Below are 22,004 nucleotides of genomic sequence, written 5' to 3' on the forward strand. Positions count from 1 at the left end.
AAAGCCGACTCTAATAAAGAAGGAATTGCAGGGAAGTGAGTGCTTCAGGGCACAGAGGACTTTTCTTCCATTGCTTCGCAGTTTGGGAAAGTTGCCATCCATTCGGGTTTCACTCAGACTTTTGCCAGATCCCAGAACAAATTGTAGCCAGAAGTTCTGCTCTTTGTCAAGAGGCAATTGCAGTCCAGACTTAGCCAGGATCTTGCCCTCTCCCTTCAAAGAACAACTTCCCTTTCTGTGTGGGGATCCTGGCTCTCCTTTTACTCAGGGACATCCTTTCTTTCTACAAAGACTCGACTGTCCCAGGGTTTCTGTTTTGTTTTTACCATTGTCCGGGTTTTATCTGGATCTCTGGATATCACATCTTCCTAATATCAGTGATTTTAATGTTTAAGGCTTTCTTCTCTGTTTTTCTTCCTCTTTAGCCACTGCAGTTTAGTGAAGCAAAATAAACAGGCCTGTTTCCATTGTTAGAGACCCCAGGCGATTAATCTTTGAGAAGTTGCCCACAAGTTGGCGATCTATGAACTGAGTCTGACCCCTTGCACAGAAAGTTAAAGCCAAGGTGCCCGGTACCTATTTTGTGATCAGATATCGCTTCCCTTTGTTAGAGATCAACTTTCCTTCCTTTTAAGGCAAAGAATCCTTAAACAAACCACTGAGACAATCCCACTGACTACAAAGAGGTTAAGGCAACTGTTTTATATTTTAAACGTGGTGGTGGTTACACGACTGAATATGGGTGTCAAAACTTACAAAACTGTCAATTTAAAAGGTCAGTTTTTACTGTACATAAATTATATCTCTATTAAAAACACCACCGCCAATTCGGTTTACTAACATGGAAAAATGTGTAACATATAATACTGACCTAGGAAAAAAGATGGTAGCATTTATAAAGTTTACGTTGATATGTGAAAAAGGAGGAGGAAATCCGGAGAACTTAAAACTATATTTTGTTGAATAAGGAGATAATTTTCCCTTCTAAAAATTTCTTTGTAATCGGTGATTTGAGTTTCGAGGCTATAAATACGTCTTAAAACTTAAAGATAAGGGGCGCCTGGGTGGCTCAGTCGTTAAGCGTCTACCTTCGGCTCAGGTCATGATCCCAGGGTCCTGGGATGGAGCCCCGCATCAGACTCCCCGCTGGCACTGGGCTCCCCGCTCAGCGGGAAGCCTGCTTCTCCCTCTCCCACTTCCCCTGCTTGTGTTCCCTCTCTCGCTGCGTCTCTCTCTCTCTCTCTGTCAAATAAATAAATAAAATCTTTTTTTAGAAAAACTTAAAGATAAGTTTTTACAAAAATGTGTCGAGCTGTACACTTAAAATTAGTTCACTTTATGCACTTCATGTTACGTGTCAATTAAAAAGTTTTTAAAGAAGGCTTAAAGAAAACTTCTGGGTAGCAGTCACAAGGGTATCTATCCAAATGGAAAAAAAAAAAAACATTTTAAAATGTGCGCAGTCTACCGTATATTCTACCTCAAAAAAATAAAAAACAAACAAAAAAACCCCCCCTGAAATGGAAACTATGCAGGCGCTGTGGTGCTCGAGCAGTCAAAGCCCGCCAGCGATCCGTGCACTGACTCACCCCCAGAACAAGCCTCCAGTGGCGCAGCCGACCCCCGCAGTACCTGCTCCCCGTGGCCTGCGGTAGGGGGAAGCCTCTCGGGAGGCTGCGACCCCGCACAATTACCCACGGCTCCCCAGCACCAGCGGCCTTCGGGCCCACCCGAGAAGGCCGTGGACATCCCCGCCCCTCGGGCCCCACGGCTGGTCAGGGAATCGCTGCCTCCGGCCACCCCGCCACTCCACTCTTGGGCGGCCGCACTGACGTCACCGCCTCACCGCCCCGCCTCGCGCCGCCGTTCCACCCCGCCCCCTTTCCCGGCGTGCGCCGCGGTGAGGCTCCTCGCCCTCGGCTTCTGCCTGTCGTCCCAAGATGGCGGACACAATGAGCCGGCGCCGCGCCGGTTGGCTCTGAGGCGACTGTGAGGAGGAACGGTCCGCGAGCCCTCGCAGTCTGGGCAGAAGAGCGTCGCACGTGCAGGAGGAAGAAGGGGAGGAGGTGGCCCGACTGTCGGCCGCCTTTGCGCTCGCCGCCGGCGCGGCGCCCGCCCCGCCCGGGTCGGCCCCTCGGCAGCCAGCCCTCCCGCCCGCTCGCTCGCCGCCGGGCCCCGCCCCAGCCCTGCGCCGCCGCCGCCGCCTCCAGCAGCCGCCGCCATGAAGCTGACCGACAGCGTGCTGCGGAGTTTCCGCGTCGCCAAGGTGTTCCGCGAAAACTCGGACAAGATTAACTGCTTCGACTTCAGCCCCAACGGCGAGACGGTCATCTCAAGCAGCGACGACGACTCCATCGTGCTCTATGACTGCCAGGAGGGCAAGTGAGTGCGGCGGTGGCCCTGGGCCCGGGCCCGAGTCCGTCGTCGGTCCGTCCCACCCTCCTTCCCTCCCGTGGCCCAGCGCTCGCCCCCGCCGTCCTCCCCCGGCCTGTTTTGCATTCGCTGCTGCCAGGGCCGCTTCCACTCCTAAGCCGCCCAGGAGACCTTTAATTTTCTTTTTAAAAATAATGAGAGTGATAATAACATCGTTATTATTTTGTGTGCCTTCGGCCTCCTGGAAAAGCGCTTCTGCGTTGCTTGCCAAACCCCACCTTGACCTTGACCTTTAAACGCCCGGTCCGCCCACTTCAGCCCCAGCAGGTAGCTTTTCCGCTCCTCCGATTCTGTCAGAGGTGCCCGTCAGCTCTAGCCCCCGCGCAGAACCGCAAAGGCAGCTCTCCTACCTCAGTCAGCAGCGTCACAGCTCGCTCTCTGTGCCCTCCTCGGTGACCTCGATTCAGCCCTGGCACCCCGCCCATCCCCTGCCCCTCAGCTTCCCGCGGCCTTCTGCCGGAAGGCCGCGTGGGTTGCAGTTCTTAGCTGTCAGGATTTATTTGTTTTGCCTCTTTGGGCCCCCTGTCTTTTCCTTTCTGTTCTAAATCATTCTCTTACTCCCTACTCCCTGAGACCCGATGCCCGCATTTGTAGTTAACTTTTGAACAACATCAGAAACTTTTCCTTTTTGCCAGAAGAAAACGAACTTGGCTGTCCCATCCTGACCCGAATGGGAACCTGCTATGAAAACAAAAAGGCATCCTATAACAATTTCGTGTTTCCTCTTATACTTTTTTTTATTATTATTACATGGTCCACGTGGAATTATCAGAATTCAGGGCCTGATCCTGAAATTTCTCTGTTGCCCTAAGCCCTCTGGAGACCCACTGCTCTGCATCTCATCTCATTCTGTAAAGTCTTAAAAGCACATTTTGCCTTTTTCTTTGGGCCCTTGTCAGCTTCACCTCACCCTTTGTAGACCTGCTTTGCTTTCTCCTTGCCAAATTGTGAGCTCCTTTGGAGGAGAAACTGGTTTAGGCTAGATTTGATTTTCCTCAGCCACTTTCCCCACGTAGGCTTGCAGATGTTTGGTTTAATTCGGTGGCTACTGGTTTTGTCAGATTTCATTTTGTTACCTAGCTCCAGATAATATTTTTTGAATTCTCGGAGTTTTCTCTATTTTCTCCAACTGTTCCTTTTGCCTTTTGTTTTAAAACTGATGTCTTCTATAAACTTTCTTTTGGAACTTGTCTCTTCATTTGTGAATTTGGTTATCTAAAGTAATTCTGTTTTGGTCTAAGCTGTATCTTCTCCCCAATTTTTTCCCACGGGGGCTATGAAAAAATATTATGTAACTGGCTCTGATTCCGCCTGCAGTATGCGGAAGAGAGGCCTATAATGGTGGTCCTGTGTGAGGAGAGAATTGTTAGCTGGACCATTATTCATTTAGTAGGTGGATTTCTGTCCAGGTCTGGCCATTTGAATCAGATTGGAAGAGAAAGTGACATAGAGCTGGAGTGGGCATCAGGGTTGCTGGGTCCTGGAGCTAGAAGTAATTTGAAGCTGGCTGGCTTCAAATGTTTAGTGCTTGTGCACAGATTAGAACTTCTTCCTGTAACCTGAGGATAGAGATGTATATTCTCATTCAAAGGAAATGAAGGTTGTGACATGTGACAGCATTCCTTAGCAGTTTGTCTCCAAATGTGGCATCATTTCTACATGACTTGGAAGTCCTGTCTTGTTAAAAGTAAAATGTTAATTTCATGACCTAATGCAGTTTATTCACTCATGTAGCAGTTTTACATAATTACAAACTTGCAGAAAAGTTACAACAGTATTTCATATATCCCATATCATCCAGTAATCGGTTACATTTTACCCCTTTTGCTTTATCACTCTGTATGTAAGTATTTAGGTACGCATTTTTCTCTGAACCATTAGGGAATGAATTGGAGGTATCAAGCCCCTTATCTCTAAACACTTCAACATGGATTTCCTAAGCACAGGGACATTCTTTTACATAACCAGAGCACAGTTATCCAAATTAGAAAATTTAACATTGATATAATAGTATAGGGCACACTTTTTAAAATTTTCTCTTATCAGTGAATTGTGACATTGTGGTCTGTGGCAAGAGAGTGGCCTCGTAGTTAGGAGACCTGGGTTCTAGTTTGGCCTTGTGACCAGGTATGTGACAGTGGTCAGATCACTTTAGATGACATCTTTCACCTTTAAGAGTCCATGATCCTAAGTGGTAATGTGAAGAAAAAATTTGCCACTAGTGTAAGTCAAATGAACATTGGTAGAAGAGTAGTGTTTTTTTGGAAGGCATAGTATCTCTACTAGATGGTACTAATGTTAGAATTTGGGAGCTTGAAAATGGCTAAAACAGGGTTCCTTATGCTTAACATTTTCCAGTTTTTTGTTCATTTTGTCTGTGTTTTGTTAACATCCACTGAATGATTTTTCATCTTGAAAGAATATGAAAGATATCTGCTAGGTGATGCAAATTATTCATAGAGAAGGCTTTAATATTACTTACTCATACCTGATCACAAGAATCATAGTTTGTGGAAAGAAACTTCCCAAAATACTCATGGAAAAATGTAGTGCATGGGCTTCGTAAAGATCCTGTGAAATGGATGTAAAAATTAGGCTCTTTCAAACTAGGAAGTGATAAGAAGTAAAATTTTCTGTTATTAAGGACAAATCTTCAATTAGTGTACTTGATAAATTTGAGACAAATAGACCATATATAAGTGGAACTGAAAATTTTCCTTATACCACACCCTTTAACATTGGGTCTTCAGGATATGTCTTCACTATTTTATTTTTTTTTTTAAGATTTTTATTTATTTATTAGAGAGAGAGCACAAGGAGGCAGAGCAGCAGGCAAAGGGAGAGGGAGAAGCAGGCTCCTTGCAGAGCAGGGAGCCCGATGTGGGGCTCGATCCCAGGATCCTGGGATCATGACCTGAGCCGAAGGCAGACGCTTAACGACTGAGCCACCCAGGCTCCCCTGTCTTCACTATTTTAGACAGACCGAATTATTGGGATAAGTAACCTTCTTTTTCCACTTGCAGAAACAAAGTCAACTTTTTTGAGAGCAAGAACATGTGCCTGTGCATGCATGTGCTCACTCACTGTTTACCACACAGTAACCCCACAGCAGAACTCAGGATGGTGGACTCAGCAGGGTAGCCTTTGGGCTGATCTTTTTAGCTGAGCTTTCAGTTAAAGGTGAGAAAGTGGAAAATTCAGTGCATATGGAGTGAGAAGTCTTGTTTGGAAATAGGTTTTATCTATCGAAACTCTTGACCCTCCCTAACATTAACAAAAATTGAAAGTGCAAATATTTGACTTCTTAAAGCTGCTTGAGTAATCTGATTATTTAGCATCTAGGTTCCATTGAGAGGGTGAACTTCTTTCTTTATCAAAATTGGAACTCTTTGTAAACATTGGTATAGGATTTATGAAATCCTCCTATACCTAAATGTAGAACATGGTGAAGTTTTTGGTTAAAGATTTTGCTGAGATCCGTTTTAGCTTGATCTTTGATTTTCAAGGTTCTATAGAGGGAAACATTGAAGGAATTTCAAATGGATTGGTAACCTCTAGCTTGGAAATACGTGATTTTGCTTTAAAAAAGAAAAGAAGTAATGACTAGTTTTTTATTCCTAGGGAGAGTTAGTCTTGCCTTCTATAAGGCTCAGTAAGTACTTCAGACTTGTAGGATAGGGAGGATGGATAGCTTCTGCAACAGCAGGTTATGTTAGGAAAGGCAAGCAATTTTGCATCTAGTTTCAGTTTTGATAAATCATTTCTTCTTGAAAAAAGGACCTTATTTCTTAAGTGATGGCTTAAGAAAAGTTATGGCCTCATTGGTATGATGTATTCCCATATCTGTCTTTGTTATAAGTTGTGACTTGTGTTTTATGTGCCTTTCTTCCCAAATAGATGTACTTTTTCTCAAAACTTACTTCTGAACATTGTAGTAAAGACTCATTTGAGCCCTCAGATTTACTTCCACTTCTTAACCTCAGCATTTGGTGTTCAGAGGTGAAAGTCTGTTGTACTTGATTGATTCCATTTGTTTCCTCCCTTTTGGAAGAATTTCTGTTTCTCTCCAGTGTTAGAGTTTCCCAAGAATGCTCATCCTTGCCACATCATTCAAGTGCTTCTCTTTATATGAAGATCCCAGATTTTGGTGATGGAGGATTTTGATGGTTTTCTTTCTCTGTCCCATTTCCTCGTCAGACCAAAGAGAACCCTGTACAGTAAGAAATATGGCGTGGACCTCATCAGATACACCCATGCAGCAAACACAGTCGTGTACAGCTCTAACAAAATAGACGGTAAGCAAGCCTTCTTTTTGGAAGTTATGGTCATGGTTTCTTTTGTTAAATAGTTCTTGGAATCTTTGTGACTACTTCTGCTTTGGTTAGAGTTACTTTAATTTAAATATTTTCCTATGATGTTAGCAATGCCAACATTGTTACGACTCAGGGGATGCTGGAAGCAATCCACTAGTACTTTTGAAGGACTTGAAATGGACTATGAAAGGTCTCCAGATTAGAATGGTATAGGAAGCAATGAATTATATTTATAGTTTGTACTTCTTTAAACTTGAAAGAATACTTTTAGAATAAATAAAAGGAAAGAATACTTGACATACAGCAAGTGGTAAATAACCACAAATGCTTGAACTATGGTAATTTAAGGACCTTAGAAGAGTTTCTGGTGTATGCCTACCTTTTATGGTCTGTGTCATAAAGGATAGTGTATTGACCTTAATTATCTTTGGTTTCAGGGACTTCTTTTGAAATCTGAATTTGTCCCTTTTCTCTTTTTACTTTATTTATTTTTAAAGATTTTAAGTAATCTCTACAACTAACGTGGGGCTCGAACTCATAACCTGAGATCAAGAGTTGCATGCTCTACTGACTGAGCCGATCAGGCATGCCCTCCCTTTTTAATTTTTAAATAAAACTAATGTCTTTGAAGAGTAAAGAGTTATTTTTAGAAATTAAACTTGTGAATTTTTTTCTCTAATAAGTGATTGCCATTTTTACCTGTATTTCCCCTGGAATAAGTCATTCTCAGTTGACAGTTCATCCTGGTAATTGAGCTATGTAACACTTACTTTTGTGTTAGGACTCTTTTTTTTTTTTTTTTTAATCTCACTGGATTTATTGATTGTTTCACTTTTTGCAGTAAGATGTTTATTTATTTATTTATTTATTTATAGAAAGCGTGATGAGGGTGGGGGGAGGGAGAGAGAGAAAATCTTAAGCAGGCTCCACACCCAGCACGGAGCCCATTGCAGACCCAACTTGGGGCTCAATCTCACAACCCTGAGATCATGATCTGAGCTGAAATAAGGAGTTGGACACTTTACTGACTGAGCCTCTCAGGTGCCCCTACAGTAAGATTTTTCTAATGTCATCCAACAAAGATCACTTAGACTGCTATTTTGGCTGTGCCTATCTCAGGGCAGATGGGCAGAAGTCTTTTTATTTTTTTAATGGGACTTTTCTGCCTGTACTTGATTTTTAGTAAGTATATCATTTCTACTTTTCATGCCTCTATTTCAGAAGGGGTTTTCTAAGTAAGCAGTGCAGTTGATGCTTTTGGACAAGAATATAAATCATTAGGATCCTGAGGAAACATATCTATGTGATCATCTGAATGACTGGTATACTTCTTCTGTTGGGGTATTTTTCTGGGTGAATAAATGTGAGGATTCTCCAAATATGGTGCAAAATGAGGCAAATGTGTGGCACTTGCAGCCTTGCTGCCAGGCCTCTGCTGTGAGGATGTTGTTGCCTTTCCTGTCTCGAGTGCATCCTGAAGAGTTCCTCCAACGCTCCGTTTCCTTTTGCCTGATTCCAGGCTGAGGTAGTAGTTTGTACAGTTTGAGGGTCTGTGATACCACCCGGTACAGGAGATAACTGTACAGGCCACTGCCTTGCCAGGAACAGCGCACCAGCTACTGAGTGGGGCAGAGAGGATGGCGACGCCCTGCTCATCCCGGGGAGCACAGGTAATGGGAGGAAGTCTTTTTCTGCTTAGGGCAGGTGAGTCGTTTTCAGAAGTAGAACAGCCAGGAAGACTTTGCAGTTGTCATTCTAGAACTTTGAAGACTTTCAAAGAAAACTATGTTAGAGTTCCGTTTTGGAACGTACAGAGTGTGATTTTCCCTCTCCCAGGTCAAATGCCCTGTTACTAGAAAGTACCCCTGTGAACCACTGAAATGACTTGGTGCTTTCAGCCTCTTTGTTTCTGTGTTCTGTTTGCCTCTAGAATGTTCTTTTGTGCTTTCCTGTTTGTGTTTTGGCACCGTTTCTTACTGCCTCTTTCTCAACAATTGCTTCTTATTCCTAGTCTTTTTGGGGGCACAGCACTTTCCAGTTCTATTCTTTATGGCACTTCATTCCTTTCCCACCACCATCGTTTTTCTTTGCTTACTTTTTCAGATAAAATCCCTTGGTTTTTAAGAGTGTTTGTCTTTTTCTCCCCAAGTACAAGCCTCTATGAATTATTCCTTTCTTTGGTATTGACAAAATCTCACTGCTATGACTTGCTGGTATATTCATGAGTTTGATTTTTAAATGTTTTAAGATCTTTTTAACCCAAATATTCTCATTCTTTTGGTTATTGTTATTTTAACTGACTTCTTTGATGCACAAAGGACCAGTGGATAGTTGGTTAATTTAAAAAGTAGTAGGACATTACTTCTCTTTCCATCTGTTTAGTTTTGATGTAAATTGTATATCCAGTTAACATTTAGGTCAGGGTTGGGTCGACACACTGTTGAAGAACCCTGGACAAAAATATTATGCCAGAGTCCAGCCTGATCCTCAGTTTAGCATGGCTTCTTAATTCTTTGAGCCTGTTTCTGAGCAGCTAAATGTTCTTCTTTAAGGCTTGCCGTTCTGTGGGTACTGAAGCTATTGTGTTTTGGGGGGTGGTGCGGGCAGGGTAATTTTGCAGGACAGGTTGCACTGTAACTATGCAGAAGCCAAAGATGGTGGTAACAATGATTTTAAACATTGCTCTATATGACGTCAACTTGAGAACTCTGCTTTTGAATTATGTGAAATCTGTAGTGCCCATTCTTCAGCTGTGGAGAGGAATTACTTAACCTTATTTATTCACACCTTGCTTGAGTTATGAAAAACAATGAACTCTTTGGCCTTGTTTTCAAGATGAAAATACAAAGCAATTCCTTTAAAAATAATAGGATATCATCATGCCTTATTTGTCTTCTTACAGATACTATTCGTTACCTGTCCTTGCATGACAACAAATACATCAGATACTTTCCTGGACATAGCAAAAGGTAAGAACCAAGTGTTACAGAAGTAGATAGTTCTTTTATCCCTGAGGTTACCCAGAGACCAGGAGAGTAGAGAGATTTTATTAGTGAACTGAAGCTAGTTCCTCACTGCTGTTTGGCATCCTTCTTAGTCTTCTCTTGTTAAACCTCCCTAAAATAGTCAACACTTGATTAACTGAGGTTGTGGAAGCAGGGGTGGGATTTTGTAGAATAAACCAAGATCTCAGTTAAAACATAACTAGGAAAAAAGAGGATTAAAGATACTCAGTGGAAACCTAGGTAATACAAATTATGTTCATCATTTAGAAACCCCAAACAAGCAGATGTCCCTTCATGAAAGGACCATTTACGTGTTTGAGGCCTCTTCCAGTATGGGCAGCCCCATTTCAGCAGGCCTTTGCTATACATAAATATGTTCCATGTGAAGATCTTAACGAGGATGAAAAAATATTAATAAAATTGTCCTTTGTTACTTTTGAAAGTCCAAATGCTTGTTTCCTATTCTTTGTAATGCATTTTGTTTCTCTGTCTCCTACCCCAGTGCCCCCAGTGTTTTTTCCTCCCAATTTTTCAAGTTTGGATTGAATGTTGAACATTTTCCATCATTGAGGGTATTTCCTCGTCCTTTTGTTTGCAAATATACATTAGCCTAGTACAACTTGGAGTGGTACAGAACCCTGACAGGAGGTGGACGAAGAGCACCCTGTTTTCGGCTGTGCTTCTGATTGGGCAGGGCAAATCTGTGTTGCTGAAGATGAAAGGTGGCAGCTGTTGGTTACTGTGTAGTTCCAAACAAAGAATGGCTTGTGACAAGTAGATGTTTTTGCTTGTTAGTCAAATTAATGTTCACAAATGTACTGTCTGTAATTATAAGTTGATTGCAGTTGTTTAAAATTCTTTCCAATCTTCCTGACTATCCATCCTCCTGATGTTCTGATTCTTAGATGACTTTGTGCCTCTTTTGTTGTTTTGAGAAAATCAAGGCCATCCCAAATGAGTTCTTTTCAACTTCTATCTCTTCTGTCTCTTTCTTGGAACCCTTTCCTTAAAAAGAAATAGCCTTTCTTCCTTGACAAAACCAACCTCCCTTTTTCTGCTTGCTTCCGTCTTCTTAATTAGACCTTTCCTTGCTGCCTACAGACTTACTTGGTCTTCCTTATTTTAATTCTCCCACTGCTTTTAACTGTCCAACGTGACAGAATAATCTGCATACTCCCATCTCCACCTGCTTACACTCATTCACTGTTTAAATCACTCGGTCTAGTCCTAGAATCATTTATGGAGGTTTTTCCACGCTGTTTTATTTCCCTTTCCCTGCTGCCTCCAGTTAAAATCTACTGCCTTGGGGTTTGGTTTGTTTGTTTTTGGGTTTTTTTGGTAACTTTTTTTTTTTTTCCTTTGGCATCTTAACTTTTCCCATCTTGGTGCTACTCTTGCTATTCTTGGCCTCTCTTTCTCCTTTTGACTTTATTTTATTTTATTTTTTTTTAAGATTTTATTTATTTATTTGAGACAGAGAGAATGAGAGACAGAGAGCATGAGAGGGGGGAGGGTCAGAGGGAGAAGCAGACTCCCCGCCGAGCAGGGAGCACGATGCGGGCCTCCATCCTGGGACTCCAGGATCATGACCTGAGCCGAAGGCAGTCGCCTAACCAACTGAGCCACCCAGGCGCCCTCCTTTTGACTTTAAAATAAACAAGATTCTACCCTCGTTTTTCTTCCTCTCGATATTTTTTCAGATATCTCCATCACTAAGTTCATTCAGTGGTGAATGGCTTCCCAAATCAATATTTTTAGCTCATGTCTATCCTGATTTCCAGACTCAGTTTCCACCTCCAGGTTTTATATTCATCTACGTAGGTGTTTCTTTCATGCCCCACCTGACAGGTCCAGCACACCATCCCTCGTTGTTATATGCCTTGGGCTAGCTCCTCTTTGTTTGCCTCGTATTTCTTCATCACTGTCCCTTCTGATTATCCTGACTCAAAGCCTCTGTTACCTGTTTGTTTTCTTTCCCCTGCTTTCACATCTAGTGAGCTGTTAATCCTGTTGATTCTGCCTAGGTTTAACCTCATGTGTCACTCAGCTCTGTACTCTCTCCTTTTTGTCTGCCCCGGCTCATGCCCTGTCAAGTGAATTATTGGCATATCCTAATTAATCTCCCCATCCCTCATCATCCTGCTTTAGCATCCTGTATTACAGCTCTGACCACTTCACAGTCTGTGTCCAGAAGCTTTAATGGTTCTCTACATCTGTCTGCTCCTTCCCCTTGGAGTCAGGCTCACCTCCATCCAGCTCTGACTCATTTTCCCAGCATTATCTTCTGCCACTTGAGTTGAGGTGAACTCTGCGCTGCTTCCTGAATGTGGGCCTCATGCTTTCCTATGTGGCACCTTTTTCATAAAGGCATCTCCCATTGAAATCCTGTCCACTACATGTGCTGCTTCTTTGAGAAAGCCTTCTCTGACCCTCTCTTGGAGTTCTCTGAACTAGACAAGCTTCCTTAGAGTCGAGATTTTGCTCCTCATTGCATTCCCTTTACCTCTCAGCATAGAGCCTTGTGCCAAGATAGACTTCCTCTGAGCTTTTCACCTGAATACCGCAGCATTAAAATTACATGTCCATATGCATTCTGCTCACTCTGTTTTATTACCACCCCAGCATTTCCAGGAAATTTTGGCTTACAGTATCTTTAAATGTTTAGGTTGAGGAACTAGTATGAATGTTAGTTGAGTTATAGTGCAAGAAATTTTTCTTTAGGTAAAAGCTTTAAGAAAAAAGTACATTTTCTTATTTTCTATTCATGGCATAAATTTTAATTCTTTCCAGTGGGACCAAAACTTCCTGAACCCCTTTCAGTGTCATCTAAAACTTGAACTTCCTCTATTTCTAGATAAAAAAAAAAAAAATCCATTCACAAATGAGCTGTGCAATTTGGTCATCTTTTTGACTTCAGACTTTTGTCCAAATGAAATAACACAATAACATTTCCTTTATAATCTTCATCTATGACATCAGCTCCTATATCTATGAAGTGTTTTACAGCCGAACCCGAATGTGGAATTACTCTTCCATAATCCAGAAGAAGAGTTACCCAGATGTCTGTTTCCACAAGGGCTTTCTCTATAGGTGGTACTGACTAGAATCGTAGGCATTGTACAGGTCATAGCTGCCCTCAGTTGGGCCTGTGCTGTGCTCTGAGAGGCGAGTGAAGTAGAGCCACGTGCTGTCCTTCCTTGCAGGCCAGGCCCAAATGCTTGGGAGGCGGCAGGTGTCTTCAGAGCAGGGCGTGGCAAAGTGAGAACATGAGCAGAGGGGACAGGAGAGCTTGGAGTGAGCCTTTGGAAGAAATGTCTTTGAGTGAGCGACTCTTAATGCTATAACCATAGGAGTGGACCCATATCAGAAATACAGTTGCTGTTAGCACAGGCCTGTGGCTTAGTAAGTATGGTGCCCAAACCAACAGTCTCACCATCACCTAGGAGCTTGTTAGAAGTGCAGGTTCTCAGTCTTCACCACAGACCGACTGGATTAGAAGTTCTGGGAGGGGATCCCAGTAGTCTGCGTTTCAGTCCACCCTCGGGTGATGCTGATGGTACTCGGGTTTGAGACTTAGTGTAGTCCATAAAACTGTAGTTAAGGAATCATGAGGATTTTTTGTTTTGTTTTTTGATTGAGATATAGCTTAGTACCATAAATTCACCCTCTTAAAGTATGCAATTTAGGTTTTTAGTATATTCACAGAGTTGGGCAAACCATCACCCCTAATCCAGAACATTTTCATCACTTCCAAATAGAAACCCTGCACCCCTCAGCAGTCACTCCCTATCCCCCTTCCTCCACGATCCCAGTAACCACTAATCTACTTTCTCTCTCTATAGCTTTGCTTATTCTGGACATTTTGTGTAAATGAAATGAGGCAGTGTGTGGCCTTTTATGTCCAGTTCTTTTCACTTACCATGTTTCCAAGGTGCATACATGTTGTAGCATGAATCAGTGCTTTCATTTCTTTTCATTAGCAGATAATAACATTTTGCTTATCTGTTCATTAGATGATGGGTATTTGGGTTGTTTCCACTTTTTGGCTAATATGAATAATGCTGCTGTGGACATAATGTGTACCTTTTTGTGTAGACATACATTTTCATTTTTCTTGGGTATATACCTAGAAGCGCAATTTCTGGGTCATATAGTAATTATCTGTCTTTAACTTTTTGAAGAACTGTAAAGCCTAAAAAGCAGCTGCACCATTTTACATTCCAGTCAATAATGCAGGAGGGTTCTAATTTCTCCATATCGTCACCAGCACTTGTTCTCTCTTGTGAGGTGGGATCTCCTTGTGGTTTGATTTACACTGGAATCTTATATTTTTATGCTGTAGTTTTAAGTTTCTCTTTTCATTGCTATTAGTTTCATTCATAGGGCTTTTCATTATATTAGTTGCCTTTGGTTATTCCAGATTGCTTGTATATGGATGTTTCTTAAAATGGCAGTTTTGGGAGAACAGGTGTGTGTAGGTAGGAAAGTACCTGTGGTTTAGAGTTCACATCCAATTTTTGCAAATATTTTGCTTCAACTCCTATTTATCTTGATGCATTGCAGGGTGGTGGCCTTGTCCATGTCACCTGTGGATGACACTTTCATTTCTGGGTCTCTTGATAAGACCATTCGACTCTGGGATCTCAGAATGGAACCATTACTTTCTCCCTTGTTTGAGAGGAAGAGCTGATGACATTGCCTACCATAGGAAACACTCAAAGTGTAACTGTGAGGTACCATTACCTGGCAGTTAGGAGACCGGAGATCCCAGAGTCTTTCTAAACTTTGGAGAAAATCTATCTTCCTGGTAGGTAGCTGGTAATTAAGCAAATACCCTAATCCAGTGCATATTGCTTAGAAGTGTAGGTTCTCAGTCTTCACCACAGACCGACTGGATTAGAAGTTCTGGGAGGGGATCCCAGTAGTCTGCATTTCAATCCACCCTTGGGTGATGCTGATGGTACTCGGGTTTGAGACTTAGTGTAGTCCACAAAACTGTAGTTACGGAATCATGAGGATTTTTTGTGGCTTTTTGCTTTCAAAACCATTTTCCTGAAACCTGTGAGCTATAGCTTTTATCCTCAAGGAATTTGTTTTTATTTGAATTCAGTGTCTATAGAATTGTACAGTTAGGGTTGATGAAGCCAGTTGTATGGAGACCTGTTTGTAAAAAGTCTCATTTTACTTAGTTTTGTTTGCTTTTTCTGTTCCCTAGGTAGGCAGGTGTCTATTTGTGTCCCTTTCTTAAGTTTTCATTGGAAAAAGTAAATTATATAGTGGTAGGATCCTGGGTTCATTAACTTTTTTTTCTTATTTTTTCTTAGGGCCTCATGCATCTACAAGGCAAGCCAGTTTGTTCCTTTGATCCAGAAGGGTTAATTTTTGCTGCAGGTGTCAATTCTGAAATGGTCAAACTTTATGACCTTCGCTCTTTTGATAAGGTAAAATCTTTGAGTCTTTGAGCTATCTTGGTATTATGGAAGTGTTGAAGGGTAAGATGAGAGCCTTTTCCTTGGTAGAGGAGGTATGTGGTAGACATTAGAGAATGTCAGAGCAATAGTTCTTCCTCTCCTTTTCCTAGTCAAAAAGGAATCTTTTTTTTTTTTTTTTTTTTTTTTAAGATTTTATTTATTTGACAGAGAGATAGTGAGAGAGGGAACACAAGCAGGGGGAGTGGGAGAGGGAGAAGCAGGCTTCCCGCTGAGCAGGGAACCCGATGCGGGGCTCGATCCCAGAACCCTGGGATCATGACCTGAGCTGAAGGCAGACGCTCAACAACTGAGCCACCCAGGCGCCCTGTCAAAAAGGAATCTAAAGGGATAGAGTGAGAGTTGGCTCTGCCAGGAGGAACACTGATGGGCCTTGGGCTGGGGCTACTGTCTTTATCATTTCAGGGGCCATTTGCGACTTTTAAGATGCAGTACGATCGGACTTGTGAGTGGACAGGACTTAAGTTCAGCAATGATGGTAAACTCATCCTCATCTCCACCAATGGCAGCTTCATCCGTCTCATCGATGCATTCAAGGGAGTGGTGATGCACACCTTTGGGGTGAGCTGACAACCTTTGAGCATGGCTATTTCCATGCTTCTACCTCCTGGGCTGAGATTTATGTTAGCTGGTTGATGGAGACCAGCAGTTATCCTGGACTCACCAGTGGAGGCACGGCTTGCGTTTTCATTCTGAACATGAACTTCTCTTGGACTCTGAGACATTCACTTCTCACATAGTGACCCAAGTTTGGAGTTTAGATACAAAATAATTCTTGACCAAAATAATTTTCTTGCCGCATTGAATACAGAGTTGGAGATGGGGTTGAATTGTAAAGGGTGGCAGCCTTGTGTGGAACATTGGTGATGCTATGCATGAAGAGGAGAGGGTTTCATGGAAAGGAAGGTGATGTGTGTGCTGGCTCAGTGTTTGCAGGTAATTATGTTAACAGGGCTGTGATAAGAGAACTGTTCTTGTTTTTAGGGTTATGCCAACAGCAAAGCTGTCACTCTGGAGGCCTCATTTACTCCAGACTCCCAGTTTATTATGATCGGTAAGCTTGCTTTATCCCCCTTAGGGGTTATTTCTCTGGTACTGTGCATTTATTTGCGTTATTTTTATTAGTTTTAACTAATTAAGATACTATCTATTATCCTTTTGATAGACATTATCAGATTTCTGTATAACAGCACGTTATGCCAAAGGTATAGTGTCTTTATCCTGATTTTGCAGTTCCTTACCGGGAACTGGCATTAATAATGTTGGTCTTCCCTGGACCAGCATGAGTTAAACTCTACAAGCACGGTCTTATTAGTAATACTAACTTCCTGATTTAACCCTGCATTCGGTTGTCAGTGGCCCGATGTTGGTAGAATGTGATGATATTCAGCCCCGTTGAGAAAACTGAAGTTAGAGGAGAAATGACATGCTCAGGAACAAATAACTGAGAGTTAAGATCAGTTTCCTTTCTTCCCACTGCCTCTTCTCCCTCAATTTCTGATGAGGGGCCAGGTCCTGAAGCTTGGCTTTTCTCCAGATGTCAATTTGTGTCTTTCCCATTTGTCTTTGCATTGCACCTTGAGCTGTTGTATTTTCCTTTATCATTCCCTTTAGGTTCAGAGGATGGCAAGATCCATGTCTGGAATGGAGAGAGTGGTATAAAAGTAGCTGTGTTGGATGGCAAACACACAGGCCCCATTACCTGTTTGCAGTTCAACCCCAAGTTCATGACCTTTGCCAGTGCATGTTCCAACATGGTATGTGAGCATGGGAGATGTCTTCCATTTAGGGACCCTTTCTAGTTGGGGTGGTGGGTGCTTCAGTGAGCACAGCAAGCTGTGTTCTATATAGGTATGTGACAAGCCTCCAGGTTCTTACTCCTCAACTGGTGGCTTCTCTGGTCCACCTATTATCTGATCTCTGGTTGGACTAGTCTTCCCCCCTCCTTTTTTAAGATTTATTTATTTATTTCCGGGGGGAGGGGAGAGGGAGAAGCAGACTCCCCGCTGAGCAGGGAGCCCGGCTCAGGGCTTGATCCCAGGACCCTGAGATCACGACCTGAGCCGAAATCAAGAGTCAGATGCTTATGGACTGATCTTTCACTTTTACTTTTACTCTTCTTTTCCTGATCTGAGATCACCTCTGTTCTGCTGGGAGATCTCAGGCCAGTTTTTGCTGTGGCCCCTGGTTTTATGCCCAAACTACTTGGGACTACACCTCATAGTTTTTTGGCCTTTTCTTTTCCTTTTAAGATTTTATTTATTTGAGAGAGAGCGCGTTCGCACGAGCGAGGGGGAGGGGCAGAGGGAGAAGGAGAAGCCGACTCCCCGCTGAGCAGGGAGCCTGATGTGGGACTCAATCCCAGGACCCTGGGATCATGACCTGAGCCGAAGGCAGACGCTTAACTAACCGACTAAGCCACCCAGGCATCCCGTTTTTTGGCCTTTTAAAAAAATACTTTGAACCAGCCTTTTGTGGCTGCAAACTCTCAGTGTGCCGTTTCTTTCAGTTTATGCTGAGTTCCTCAGAAAGTCATACAGTTGATCATAACTCACTACTTAGAATTTCCTCTAGGCCCCTGTCTCTTCCTAGGCAACGCTAGCAGAACAAAGCGAAGTGTGTCTCAGTCTCAAGTTTCTTTTTGGCATCTCTTAAATCTTCCTGGGTATTTGAGGATGAGGGATTTCGCTTCTAGCCTATCCAGAACACATTGCCCCCTTCGCTCTTTTTTTTCCCCTTTTTTTCCAACTAAGGAAACCATGTCAGAAGGAAATGCAGCAAAACCATCTAGTTCAATTCTTCTCACTTTTTTACAGCTCAGGAAGGAGAGGGCCTGTTGGAGGTTACCTGGCAGATTAGCAATGAGTCCAGGTTACCCAGACACCCACCTTCCAGACAGCTTTCCTGTTTTTCCTTACCACTGGGCCACTGGCATGGAAGGTAGACAGTGTTGAAGACAAGACCAGGTTACTTTCGCATGGAGGGGGTGTTTCTCCCTAGATTGCCAGAATTGATTGGTCATGAGGGAAGGCCACCAGCCAAAATTCTTCCACCGTTGGGGTTGGGCACCTTGATGCTATGGGGAGGGGTAAGAACCCTCAGCAGTGAGGAGAGAGGCTTGGCTTTTAAAAATTGACTTCTGGGGGCGCCTGGGTGGCTCAGACGGTTAAGCGTCTGCCTTCGGCTCAGGTCATGATCCCAGGGTCCTGGGATCGAGTCCCGCATCGGGCTCCCTGCTAGGCGGGGAGCCTGCTTCTCTCCCTCTGCCTCTGCCTCTCTCTCTGACTTTCATGAATAAATAAATAAATAAAAATTAAAAAAAAAAAAAAAAAACTGACTTCTGTTTCTCCTTCCAGGCCTTCTGGTTGCCCACCATTGATGACTGACCTTGGTGCTGCTCGGCTGTTTGTGTACAGTGAGGGTGGCCAGCAGGAAAGAACTCAGAGGGGACTGAGATAATGGATTGGATCATTTGGGCTGGAGAGCATCCTTCCACACGGCCTTCCCATGGATGTGCTGTACATCTGCTCAAAAGAAAAAAAGTACTTTGCCGAGCTTCTTCAAAAAGACTCTTGGTGTGGCAGATTCTATCAGGACTTAGATTTTACAGCTGTCACTGCACTGAGCTTCTCCAGAGGAGTGACCAGATTCATGATTAGGGTATACTGGGGTCCTCAAGATGCCTTCAATTTTGAATGTATTTGCTGCTGAGGAGCCGGTGAAGTTGTTAATTCTGCATATCCCTTCTCCCACCCCCATAAATGCATGGGAAGCCACAGTTCTGGTTTTGAGATGCTAAGGGCAGCTCAGCACCCCTTGCCCTCACCCTGCATGTCTTGTTACTGGGTCTCCCTCTGTCATTGTGGCATTATTCCACAACCATCATGTTACTTAGGTGCCAAACATTTACAGAAATAATTCTTCATATATCTTGGGGTAAGAAAGGGATAGATACAGAAAGAAGGACCTTGCTTGCCAGGAAGCCTTGTGAGTTAGTCATGTGAGGGTGGGTGATCTGGGCATGCCTCAGGGCTCTGAGTGTTGGGTGGGAAATGGCCCAAGAGCCTGAAAGGGAGGAAGTAGGGGTTGCAGGTAGTTTCTATGGCTGGGAGGTTTAGCAGTAGCCTAGTGTGATCCCCCGTCATCAAGACAAACCTGCGGTCTTTCTGGGTGCTTGCCAAGCTTGGTTTTGTACAAAAGCAAGGTGGGAGTCTATTTTTGTACATGAGTTACATCACGCTTTCCTGTGGGCCAGTATTGTGGAGTGAGTCTGAGTTGTTTACACTGATGCCTTCCCTGCCCACCACAAATTGTGTACAGAGTCTCCAGATGATAGCACCCCTTCCCAGCTCCCAAGCAAGAGCTGGCTCTAGGCCTGTGTTATATGTTCTATTTAGCCTTTTTATATATGACATGGGGTTTTTGTTGTTTGTATTTTAGCACAGTGTGTACACCTTCATTTAAATATATCCGTGTGTGCATACATACATATGTATATGTATGTATGCATATATATATGTATATAGAATATGTCATTTCTCACAGTTCAGCAGAAGGCGGTGGAGTCCGGCAGCCCAGGAGAAAGACTGAATCCTTGCTAATAGTGTTTGCCACAAGTGTTAGTGAGTCTTCTTTATTACCCTTATTTCTTTGGGAGACAGAACGAAGCAAAGCTTCAAGTGTTTGCTGTTTCCATGGCAGCTAAACGAGGGTCTTGGGATAACTTCCCTTGTGTTCCTCAAGCCGCACTTTGGGGCCCTTTCTGCAGTATTAGCCCCTTTTTGCTCGGTGATGCTCTGTCTGCGCCTGTACATGTTGACAGTCATTCTTGCATGCCTTTTGTGCCTGGCTTCTGGCGTCTGGGGACACGATGCTGGAACCAGAGCATTTTCAGTTTGTCTGAAGCTTCTTTTCCAATTACAGGTCATTCCTGTTTACCTGGTATGTCTGCTGCTTTTCCTTGCCTTCTCTTGGAAGGGGGAGAGGTCTTGATCAGGGTTGCGATGAGCTAAGGCTTGCTCGTGGCCTTTCCTTCCCCTGCATGGCCTTCTTAGAGCAGGACCAGTGGCATATTATTTCACTAAGTTCCCAAACATGTAAGCAGGTCACATGTTCCCTGCAGATACAGAAACAGGCTCAACGAGGTTATGACTTGCCCAAGAGTACATAGCTGCTAAGGGGAAGCAAGCCATTAACTGCCTTCATTCAGCAGCAGGAATACGCTGTGAGTTGCTAGCAATTACAGTTTTGTTTTGTTAGCAGTTACTTTTGACTTGTTCCTCAAACTTAAAGGGCAAGGGGCATACATCTTTCCAAAACGTAGACTGGAATCTGCAGCTTTTCTCCAATGCCACCCACTATCTATAGCTCTGCCTTCTCAAGAGTGGAGGGATTTTTAGAAACCAGGTGATCTGAGCTATTACTGCCCACTTCTGGCTCTCCAGGGTAGACAATTCATGGTAGGAATAACTGTTCAGAGTGCTTGAGACTGTGGGTTTACAAGAAGAGCTGCGTAATGAACATACCTGCAACCACAGCAGCCACTTGCCTGTCAGCAAGGAAGATGATTTCTATTGAGTTACTGGTGTCCAAAGCTAAGGTACCATGTCCTTTGAAATATGCACGGCACTGCCTGTCTTTCTAGGGACCCATGGCTACAGAGCTGGCTCTCCTGAGTGTGCAAGGAGAGGAAAGGGCTGGAAGTGACTGGGGACGATGTGTGGGAATAAGGCAGAACAAAGGGAGCAGAGGGGCTGGGGCTGCAGGGATGCTCTCCATGGAGCCAGGGGTACCCTAGCTCTCGGGGTGGGAGGGGGCACAAACCATGCTCTTGAGAGTCCAGGCCAAAGCCACTGATTTGTATGTGACACTGCACTGCTCAACCACCAGCCAGTGGGGTGTTGTTTTTTTTATTTTTCATTTTTTTTTTAAGAAAAAAAAACAAACTTCCTGTTGCAATCATAATTAATGCTTATTGAGGAAATTTGGGGAATTTTAAAATGAATCAGTTTGCCACCCAAATGCTACCACTGTTAATCTTTTGGTGTTAAATGTTCCTCTAGATATTTCTGTGCATAGGTTTTTGGTGTGTTTACATAGTTGTTATTCTACTGTATATACAATTTTATGTCCCTTTTGTACTTAACATATAAACATTTTTTCCATGTTAACAGTCTTAAACAGAATTTTATGGCTGTAGCCTCTCTGTTGTTGAGTTTCCATAGCCTTGTTTGCCTGGTTCCCAGAGTTGGAGGGAGGGGTGGGTCGTCTCTTGTCAGTCCTCCTGACTCACCCTGGGACTCATGATAATGCTGTGTGGATGGATTGTTGGGCTCCCTGGGACTGTCCCCTGCCTGTCCCTGGTGACCAAGGCCTGGGGGCTGGTGGGAAGACCTCCTAGACCCAGACCTCAATGCCTCGCAGCCTGGGTCTCAACCACAGGTGCTAATAAGCAGCCACAGGACCAGAAATGAGTGGGAAGAGCCAACCTGAGCCAGCACTGAAGTAGCATTTCAGGCTCCCTGGCATGTACCTTAGGCTGCCTTTCATCCCCCATTGTTACCTCAACGCTTGATCAGATTGGCAGCCTCTAGCTGGAATAAAGTTTGGCCCGCTAGGCCCTGGCTTCTGTGGGGCAGGGAGAATGGGGCCTCTTCTTTGGCTCCTGCACTAGTTCTGGCAGAGGGCCTGGCCAATAGCTTGATAACCCATTGCCTGGCTGGTGAGTTGGCAACTCCTAGAGCCCATGCACTAACTCAGTGTCC

General features: G+C 43.6%; 1 protein-coding gene and 1 pseudogene across 1 annotated transcript; one reads left to right on the plus strand and one right to left on the minus strand.

The window, feature by feature from the left end:
• The first annotated feature begins 1,957 nt into the window (after positions 1–1,957).
• On the plus strand, positions 1,958–21,438 carry WDR82 (WD repeat domain 82). The gene is made up of 10 exons (XM_021694992.2): positions 1,958–2,382; positions 6,631–6,728; positions 9,649–9,715; positions 14,315–14,399; positions 14,467–14,484; positions 15,076–15,192; positions 15,646–15,801; positions 16,225–16,294; positions 16,855–16,997; positions 18,597–21,438. The coding sequence occupies exons 1-10, from the start codon at positions 2,222–2,224 to the stop codon at positions 18,624–18,626; spliced, it is 945 nt and encodes a 314-aa protein (XP_021550667.1). The 5' UTR covers positions 1,958–2,221; the 3' UTR covers positions 18,627–21,438.
• On the minus strand, positions 12,528–13,692 carry LOC110584941 (annotated as a pseudogene).
• Positions 21,439–22,004: the final 566 nt, after the last annotated feature.

The sequence above is a fragment of the Neomonachus schauinslandi genome, chromosome 1 (assembly GCF_002201575.2).
Source record: "Neomonachus schauinslandi chromosome 1, ASM220157v2, whole genome shotgun sequence".
Lineage (NCBI taxonomy): Eukaryota > Metazoa > Chordata > Mammalia > Carnivora > Phocidae > Neomonachus > Neomonachus schauinslandi.